Below are 9,801 nucleotides of genomic sequence, written 5' to 3'. Positions count from 1 at the left end.
AAAAAATAAGATTTTTGAGAAACTATAAATTTGACAAAAAATTACTTTTTTTTGAATAAAAAATTGAACAAAAAAATTATTTAAATTTTTTTTTTTAAATCTTTTTTTTTGAAAAAAAAATGTTTTCTTTATTTTGACATATGTTGGAAGATCTGAACTTTTTTTCAAAGCAATCGTACTGCTTTAAATGCATAGAGACAAAATATAAAGCGCGTAAGCGCCGCGTCGCTGTCTAACGGGTAAACATTGGAACGGAACCCATAGGAATGTAAACAAAATTTATACTTATTGTTAAAATCTTTATAAAATATCTGATAATTTGATGTGCATATGCCTAATGATCATTTTTGACCGCCAAATGGCTTTTTTTTTTACTTTTTTCGTTATATCTCCGAAACCGCTAAACCTGCCCTTATAAAAATTTGATCAAATCTTCATCTTGTCAATACAAGTAAAATGTTTTTTGAATTATTAAAATCGGACGCTCCGTTCTATTAAAAACTGAGGTACCGTTTTTGGCACTTTTTGCCCCATATCTTCGGAACGGCTAGACCTACCTCCGCCAAAAACTAATCAGCACGTCTCCTTATCAATACGGATCGAATGTTTTTTGAATTATTCAAATTGCTTCATCCGTGTTCCCGAAATCGTCGACGAAAATTTGTATCCGCACACACATACATACTACGCACACACACACACACACACACACACACACACACACGCACACATACATCCATTTTTTCTAAGGTATGCAAAAATATTCAGAAACCTCTGAAACGTAAAGATATATAAAAATTTTCATTTTCGATTTTTTTGCGATTACTATAACTTACCCTACGGGAAGTTAAAAAAAACTGAGTCTATTCTTAAAAAAATCATATAATCTAAAAAAAGCTTAATCTAAATATTGTATTCTTATTTATGACAATTTGTTTCAGATGGTAAATATGTATTTGAAAATGTGCTTCCTGGCTCTTATGAAGTATTACTAAACCCTGGTGTGCTCTGCTTCGAGAAAACAAGCCAACAAATAACAGTAACAAAAGAAAAACATCAAGTTCCTGCTTTCAAACACACTGGATACTCTGTAGTGTTTGATAATAGTCACAAGACAAAGGTAAAATAGATAAAAAATTACTTTTCTCTACTTATTTAAAAAAAAACGAAGTTATTGAAATCAATACTTTCTATTTGAGTCTATATCGATTCCTTTCCCAGATGACCTATTCAAATAACAAATTCCAAGAAACAATCTCGCTAGAAGCTGGTGAGTCTAAAATCTGTGTCCGAGACCAAGGTGTATACACAATGAGCTTTGAAAGTTGTCACACTTACGGCAAATCAGCCGAAGATTTAACTTTTGATACAAGAAACTCCCCAAAACCTGTCAAGATTGTGGCTTTGACTCATGCTCATGGCATCAGGGTGGCGACTCCTGTTAAAGTTAATGATTTGTATGTCAATGTTAAAATTGACAACGAACCTGAGAAAAAGGTAAGTAGATATAGATAAAAAGATAGTCTTTCTAAAGAAATGAAACTTGGTAATGGGAGGAAAAGGTGGAAATTGATTTTTAATGGACTCGTTTTGTTTTTTTTCGAACTTTTTTACCCTTTTCACTCGCGAATTACGGCGGCATCTGAGTTGAAAGGGTTAAACTTACGATGTTTTAAAATAGTTTAAACGCTTTGTAACGTTTTGTAAATTAAAATCTCAATAGTATTTTAAGATCCATCACAACATTTTCAGACACCATGTAACGTTTTCAGACTTTGTACAGAGTTTCTAGACAGTTCAGAAATATTTTTAGACACTTTACAACATTTTCAGACAACATTACAGCATGTTAACCCTTTCCACTCGCGAATTGCTGAACTAACACGTATTGTGCCGCCATAGGGGCGGCATCCTAGTGAAACGGGTTAAGACTCTTGACAAATCGGCGTACATTAATCACGTGATCGATTTTTAAGGATATGTGTACATCCTTTCACCCTTGGTGATATGTGGTGAATTTAAAATTATCCTTCCTTCGTCATCAAACATCAAGTGCATTTTTAGCACCTAAAAAAAATCATAATTTTTTTATTTATTTTTAATGTTTTTTTTTGTTTTGTTTGAGGTAGAAAATAAATACACGTCTTACTCGACCCTTTCCTCCCCATGTTATATTTCGTGATTTTTTTTGTAAACCCTCCCTTATCCTTTCAAGCATCATGTTATTAATGTACTCCCTAACAGTTCAGACACTTGACAACATTTCAAGACATTTGACAACATTATCGGATGCCCTATAACGTTATCAGACAATTTACAACATTTTCCCCTCCCTCCATAGTTTTTTCCTACCCTTTTCCCATTTTTTTCACTCCATAATGGCGTGCTCTGCATCCGCCCTAGTCACTCCACCCAAGCAACAGCAACGTTACTTTGTCGGAAGCCGCATTAGAAGTTTCACTTCAAAATACAAAATATATCTAATGCATTGAACAAAATGTTATTATATTTTATTTTTCCAGGTTTACCTCTCAGATAAAAACCTACTTACGTCTGACAGCAACAAGTATGTCTACCATCACACATTACAAGTGGCTTCAGACAGTTTCGTACAAGTGCAACCAATTTCTGAGAAACTTCTGTTCGAGCCCAATAAAATTGAATTTGTTGGCAGCAACGACTGCAAGGACCAAGCTGCTGAGACTATAAATGCTAGGATTGGAAAAGTTATAGAAGGGCAAGTTACACCGGCTATTGAGGGCGTTGTGATCACCATCGAAGCACCAGGTGAGATAAATGAGAGACAAATAATAAGCAAGGATAATGATAGTTTTTATTAACTTTTCGAAGGAGAAATTTGTTTTCTGTGGAAAATTTGATTTGGTACATTTATGTTAAAAGCATTCTGAACCAAAATTAGAGAAGATTTTTTGTTGTGCGATTTATGTGATGAAAATTCTATTTTTTTACAATTTCTTCAAGTCTAATTTAATTATATTAATAATTGAATGCTTTTTCATGAATCTTTGATGTATTTTCCAAAACCGACTTGTTTTTATGCGGTCACCATCTCCCGCACAAACAAATTTTAGGCAGTATATTGTACAAAATTGTTTATTATTTTTAGAACTTTCTTAGTTCGTAGAATTTATTGTATTCAGTCTATTGTAGATTGTCCGAAAGTGTTATAAGTTGTCTGAAAATATCGCGGATTGTATTAAAATGTCGTAGATTATTTGAAAACGTCGCATATACTACTATATATGCAGTATAGCTATTTTAATAAACTAGATATGGGAATGGATGGTCCTAGGACCTAACTTTGTGGTACACCACGTCATATAAACTACATATTCCACATATAGCTTTTGTCCGCACTCTTCTTTCTGAACACTAACTGTAAATAGTTTGGAAAAACTTTGAAATAAACAGTAGAAATTTTAATTGACACTATTTAAAATGTTGCCAAATCTTAATTCTCATTGATCAATTGGATTTTTTACACAAACAAGGGAAGTACTTGCCTTAAGGCAAAATACCACTTACACCTAGTCAATTTTTTTTTTATTTTTTTTGTCTTTTTTTAGTATTTGAATTATTTGTAGAACATAACGTGTATGTATGTATTTATCGCCACATTGAACAGTTTCTAAATCTCAATTTTTACTTATTAGTAAACCGATTCTGCCACATAACAGAACAATGTTATAGCAAGACTATGTTATGAAGAACTTTCCATACTAAAATTGACAAAAGCCATGTGATTGCTGTGCAGTCAGACGTTTTTCTCAGGTTGTCAGATAGAAAACTTAATCTACAAACCGCACAAATTCCAAAAAAACGATCTTAGATAACAGGGTCTTTCTGACCCAGCTTCATAACATACGAGTAACGTTGTATTTTATGTGTAACACGCCTGAATGCACAGCAAATACATGGCATTTTGACAGTATTCAGTATGATTCAGTAGTATAATGTATGGAAGTTGTAGCGCAACAAGGCCTTGCCATAACATTGGTCTGTTGTGCGCAGAATCGGCCCATAAATCATTTATTTACATTTTTTTTCTTTTCTAGGTTTGCGTTTAGTGGCTCAAACCGATAAGAGTGGCCGATACAAAGTTGGCCCAATTGATGGATCAATTGATTACAAGTTATCAGCCGAGAAGGATTCTTTCATCTTTCAAGAGCAGAATGGAAATTTCAAGGCTCACAAATTGTGCGATATCACAGTCTCTATTCTGGACGTGGAAACTGGAAAGTCTTTGCAAGGGGTGCTTTTATCCTTATCGGGAGGTAAGATAATAAAAATAATAATAGTGCGCAGTAGAACTTGTTGAAAAATAAAAAATGAGAAAGACACACCGAAAAAAATGTTGGATAGGGATAGAAAATAAAGAGGTAGATAGATAGAGAGATATATAGGGAAAAATAGAAAAAAGAATATAGATAAAAATGTAAAAAGATAATAAAAAAAAATAATAGTGTGTAGTAAAAAATGAAAAAGAAAAAAGCCACACCGATGAATATTTAAAGACAGAGATAGGTGTAAAATAATGAGGTAGATAGATAGAGAGAGAGATATAGGAAAAATTAGAGAAATGAAAAAAGAGAAAGAGAAAGAATAGATAAAATAGAAGAAAGATAATAAGAAAGATGGAAAACATAAAAAAGAAGTAGATAAGGTATAGAATTATAAATATATAGAAGATAGATAGATAAATAGAACAAAATAAAATGCAAGCAAATGAAATTGAATAAAAATGGAAAATATATAAAAAAGGTCATAAAAAGTATCTATTTATTTATTATCTATTTAGATAGTGAGAGGGAGAACTTATTAGAAGTAAATAACAATCAATATTCATCTAAACAATTTATTTTTCAGGTGAAGGTTATCGAAAGAATCTTCTTACAAATCAAAATGGTGCTGTTGTCTTCAATTCATTAATGCCTAGTGACTATTACCTTCGAGCAGTGATGAAGGAATATGTCTTCGAACCGGCTTCGAAAAAAGTAGAAGTCAAAGAGGGACAAAGTGTTAAACTTGAAATCAAGTACGCACATTTTGTAATATATTTTAATAACAATAATAACTTTATCACTATTATTTCTTTTTCTTTATTTCAGAGGCAAAAGAACAGCCTTTTCAGCCTTTGGCTCAATAACATCTCTGAATGGAGAACCAACTCCTAATGTGGAGGTTGAAGCGGTTGGTCAAAACGAATGTTCACAATATAGCGAAGAGGCTACTACAGAAACGAGCGGAATCTTCAGGATCAGAGGTCTGCAACCGAAGTGCACGTATGTACTCAAGGTCAAAAGCGGCAACGGGTTCAATAAACATATTGATAGGTGGACGCCACGTGAGATCGAAGTGCAGGTAAGCGAAAATGAATGATAATTGATAGTTTTAGGTTTTTCAATGTTTGAAGTTATTCTGAATCGTTTGAGATCAAAAGTGGAGAAAGTATGAGTGTGTGAGGGATAATTTGACCTATAGCCGACATTTTATCAAAAACGGCTGCACCGATTTCAAAAGTTTAAAAGTCATTTGATGTCAGTTTTCCGACGCTTTCTCCAGAATTCCTGCATCTATTTTGAAAAATCAAAAATTAACCCATGGCCGACATTTTCTCAAAAACGGCCGCACCGATTTCAGAAATTTTAAAAATCATTTGATGAAATTTGATAAGGACTCTTGTTGGTCAGTTTTCCGACGTTTTCTCCAAAAGTCCTGCACCGATTTTGAAAATTCAAAAATTTACCTATAGCCGACATTTCCTCAAAAACGGCTGCACCGATTTCAAAAATTTAAGTCATTTTATGATATTTGATAAGGACTTTTGTTGGTCAGTTTTCCAACGCGTTCTCCAAAAGTTCTGAAGCGATTTTGACAAATCAAATTTTGTTTCAATTGTCTTATTGCAAATTGAAACATACACCAACTATTGTCGCACAATCATGTTTTGAGCACATTGTATTTGTATATTTTCCTCCTGTGTCATAACTTAATTTCCTTTCCAGGTCCTGGACAAGGACATTGAAGGCTTAAAAATCATCGTTTTCCACCCCATAACCCAAATGGACGTAACAGCTCACATAACAGCAAGCAACATCGACCACTACAAAAGCCTCCGCGTAAAACTCTTCCGAGAAAACTCCATGGATTCACCACTGCACAGTGTGAAACTAGAAAACCCCAACTTCCAAAAAGGCGGACGCAACCCAGGACTACGTGTTATGTTCCCCAGAATCCCCCTGGATGGCAAAAACTACTTCGTGCAACTCGAATCAACTTTATCACCGAACCAATATAAATACCACACACCAGCTGTACAATTCCTGGCCAGCAGTTCCTTTAAACACATAAATCTGGATTTCAATGCCACGACTAAGGCGTCGGAACAAGATTTGAACCAGACCAGCATGTTGGCTTTGCCGATGATCATTCTGGTGTCTTTGGTGTTTTTCAATCAGCAGAAAGTAAGCGATTTTTTGCAAATTGTTGGTGATAAGTTGAGCTCGGTCCAATTGAAACCGAGTAATAGTCAATTTGCAGTTCAACAGAATGTTGTGGTTGATCATCGAGAGATTGAACAGATTGTGCAGAATATTAATGCTGTCAAAAAGAAGCCAAAGCCAAAGAAGATTTAAGTAGACAAGCAATAGTCAAATTTATAGGTTTTCAGTCTTATTTGTAACAAGAATGTAAAATGCACACCCAGATGTAAATTTATGATAAGGCTGGAAATTAATTTATAAAATAATTCTATGAATTGTTCATTGAACATCTGTATCACCTTCAATATTGTAAATTTATCATACATTGTAAATCTGTATTTAAAGGTTGTATTAATGTTAAGATATTTGTAATATCAAATAGCTATTTATTGTTTGATAGGATTAAATTTAAAATAAATATTATAATTGGAACAGAAGTTTGATTTACGGGCCAATTCTGCCATAACGTTGTTATAGTAATGTTACGTTATGCTTGTTTTTTGGTCGTAAAAACTGTGAAAATATTTGTTTACGTGGCTAAACAATAAGTATAAGTAGATGGCAAACACGACCGCTTTGACATTACATCAATTGTAATTCTTTCAACATATCATAGATGTCGCCACCAACCGTAGCACCCAAATTTACCATTAGGTTCAATTCTAGATAAGATTTATCTGAATATATAATATAGAAAATGAATGATCACAAGCGCCAAGACGGCGTTCACGAAGAAGAGAACACTACTGACAAGCAAACTTAGTCCCGACTTGCGGAAGAGTTTGATAAAATGTTATGTCTGGAGCATAGCTCACGTATCAGAGACATGTGCTCTAAGAAAAGCCGACAAGGACTATCTGGAGAGTTTTAAAATGTGGTGCTGAAGGCGTATGGAGAAGATAAAGTGAACAGACACAATAACGAATGAAGAAGCCATGAGAAGAGTGAGCGAAGCAAAGACTCTACTGAGCACAATCCTAAACAGAAAACAAAACTGGATCGGACCCGTTATGCAAAGAGAGTGCATTCTGCACGACGTCGTCGAAAGCAAAATAGAAGGGCTGACAGGATTGGGAAGAAGAAAAATGCAGACTGTTGATGACTTACGCGAGAGAATTAAAAGCTGAAGCGAATGGAACACATATCACAATTTTATTAAAAGTCGAAAGAGAATTTAATTTAAGTAAGCGAAAACACTTGGAGGCACTGCAAGCCTCTAGCGAAAGCGGAGCAAGCTTCTAACAAATTGATTTTTTCCAAAAACAATTAAAAAACTTTATCTACCGAAGAAGATTAAGTTGATAAGAACAAATTCCATACGTGAATTCAGTAAAAGAAAAATTCATAAAAACGATTATAAAATGATTAATGGTGTATAATCAATGGTAAGAAAAGGATAATGGGAATAATAAACAAGGGAGGGGAAGAAAATTATTGATTTTGTGGTGCTCTTATACCGTTGACCTGCCTTTGGGCACACTATTTATTATTACGGCCGGACCTGCCTTTGCCAAAAACTAATAGCAACTTCTTCCCGTTATTACAAATTGAATGTTTTTTTGGATCATTCAAAATTTGGATGCTCCTTCTCTCAAAAACTCGATTTCTATTTTCTGCACTTTTTCTTTGCCAAAAGCTGACCAGCACATCTCCCTATCAATGCAAATGGAATGTTTTTTGAACCATTCAAATCGGTTGATCCGCGCGCCCGAAATCGTGGACGAAAAATTGTCTCCACACATAAACACACACATCCATTTTTTCTGAGGTATGCCCAAATGTTCAGAAACCTCTCAAACGTGAAGATATGCAAAAAAAATTATTTTCGATTTTTGGCCCATTACTATAACTTTCCCTAAGAAAAGTTGAAAAGCTTTCTAAGAATTTTTTGAGATTTTAGACTTTTGTAAAAAAAGTACTTCAAAGTAAGTATGTATGGGTACATTTTTCACCATTGTCGCTTCAAGACTTTTACATATTATAAATTAGAACATACGAAGTTGTGAAACAATTCTTATGCTAAATTGTTTATTAATAATATTATAAATTACCCTTGTAGTAACAATGTCCCTTTTCGGCCAACTATTGTAAATTCATCAAATTTATTAAATGTTCTTAACTGGACAGTTGTAAATAAAAGAGATAATAATAATAAAAATAATAAAAATAATAATAATAATAATAATAATATAAATAATTTATGTTTCTAAATTACCTTTGGTTAAAGTTCAACTTTGTTTAATTTAATCTTCTACCCCTTTTCCATATGTACCTTTGCATGTCTCACCAAATATCGTTGTTGTGAAAACTCCTTATCACAATACGAGCACTTATACATTTTTGCAGCCTTGTGCACATGCATATGATTAGTCAAAACATGTCTTCTGGTAAACCCTTTCCCGCACACTGTGCATTCAAAAGGCCTGTCATCCGAATGAATCATTTTATGTTTCGACAAAGACACCACATTCCCAAACTTTTTATCACATACATCACAATCATAAGACTGTTTGTCCCCATGTGTAATTTTATGTTCTTGTAAACGATTCAGGTTCTTGAAAACTTTGCCACAACATTTGTAAGAAGAGTCTTTGGTGTGGATTAGGATGTGTGTTAATAAGTTGCTGCGCTGTGAGAATCCTCGAAGGCAGTATTGACATGTGAATGGTTTTGCACCCGAGTGCATGTGAGAGTGACGGGTGAGATGAGATTGCCGAGTAAAGATTTTCTGGCATGTTTTGCATTTGTAAAGGTTTTCTTCAGTGTGTACTCTGAAGTGTTCCTTTAAATTGCTTTGTTTGGTGTAGGATTTGGGGCACAGTGTGCATTGGAAGGGCTTGTGGGATTCTTCAGATATATCATATTCACATTCAGACTCTGTTGACTTTAAGAAACAAATTTCTTCGACATTTGGATTTGTTTCTGATCTTGTACTATTATCATCATGTAATTTACTATCATTGTTTGAATTTGTTACTTCAGCATCCAAATTAATACATTTATCACCAATTATCTCTGACTTAATGATTTCTTCGACTTGTACGGACATTTTAGACAAATTACTTCTTAACACTGGTTTAATACTATCATTATTAAATTAAAGTAGCACAATTTAATTAGCTCTAGTACTTATAAAAACAATTCCTTGTTTATTATTCTAAATATAAAATTTGTTACTTTTAACCCAAATATCAAAATATTATCTCAACTGTCAAACGTCAAAATTCACCATTGTAAAGATGCTTTCACACACAACGAAATTATTTTGTAAATCTAAAGGTGCTGTCACACACAACAA

At 33.6% G+C, this 9,801-nt stretch overlaps 2 protein-coding genes across 2 annotated transcripts in view; one reads left to right on the top strand and one right to left on the bottom strand.

The window, feature by feature from the left end:
* LOC113391332 (nodal modulator 1-like) overlaps positions 1-6,721 on the top strand; it is a 30,722-nt gene extending 24,001 nt beyond the window's left edge. The window contains exons 9-15 of the mRNA XM_026627277.1: positions 942-1,120; positions 1,222-1,497; positions 2,523-2,787; positions 4,077-4,295; positions 4,888-5,056; positions 5,130-5,382; positions 6,027-6,721. Of these exons, the coding sequence (XP_026483062.1) occupies positions 942-1,120; positions 1,222-1,497; positions 2,523-2,787; positions 4,077-4,295; positions 4,888-5,056; positions 5,130-5,382; positions 6,027-6,656 (1,991 nt within the window). The 3' untranslated portion in view covers positions 6,657-6,721. The remainder of the gene's footprint in view (positions 1-941; positions 1,121-1,221; positions 1,498-2,522; positions 2,788-4,076; positions 4,296-4,887; positions 5,057-5,129; positions 5,383-6,026) is intronic.
* Positions 6,722-8,754: 2,033 nt separating this feature from the next.
* On the bottom strand, positions 8,755-9,552 carry LOC113391331 (zinc finger protein 492-like). The gene has a single exon (XM_026627276.1). The coding sequence runs from the start codon at positions 9,550-9,552 to the stop codon at positions 8,755-8,757; it is 798 nt and encodes a 265-aa protein (XP_026483061.1).
* Positions 9,553-9,801: the final 249 nt, after the last annotated feature.

Source organism: Ctenocephalides felis, unplaced genomic scaffold (genome assembly GCF_003426905.1).
Source record: "Ctenocephalides felis isolate EL2017-DRISC unplaced genomic scaffold, ASM342690v1 CF-g0.4_SCAFFOLD_00845, whole genome shotgun sequence".
In the NCBI taxonomy this organism is placed as follows: domain Eukaryota; kingdom Metazoa; phylum Arthropoda; class Insecta; order Siphonaptera; family Pulicidae; genus Ctenocephalides; species Ctenocephalides felis.
Note: the sequence above shows the minus strand (reverse complement) of the source record. Positions and strands in the feature narration are given on the sequence as shown.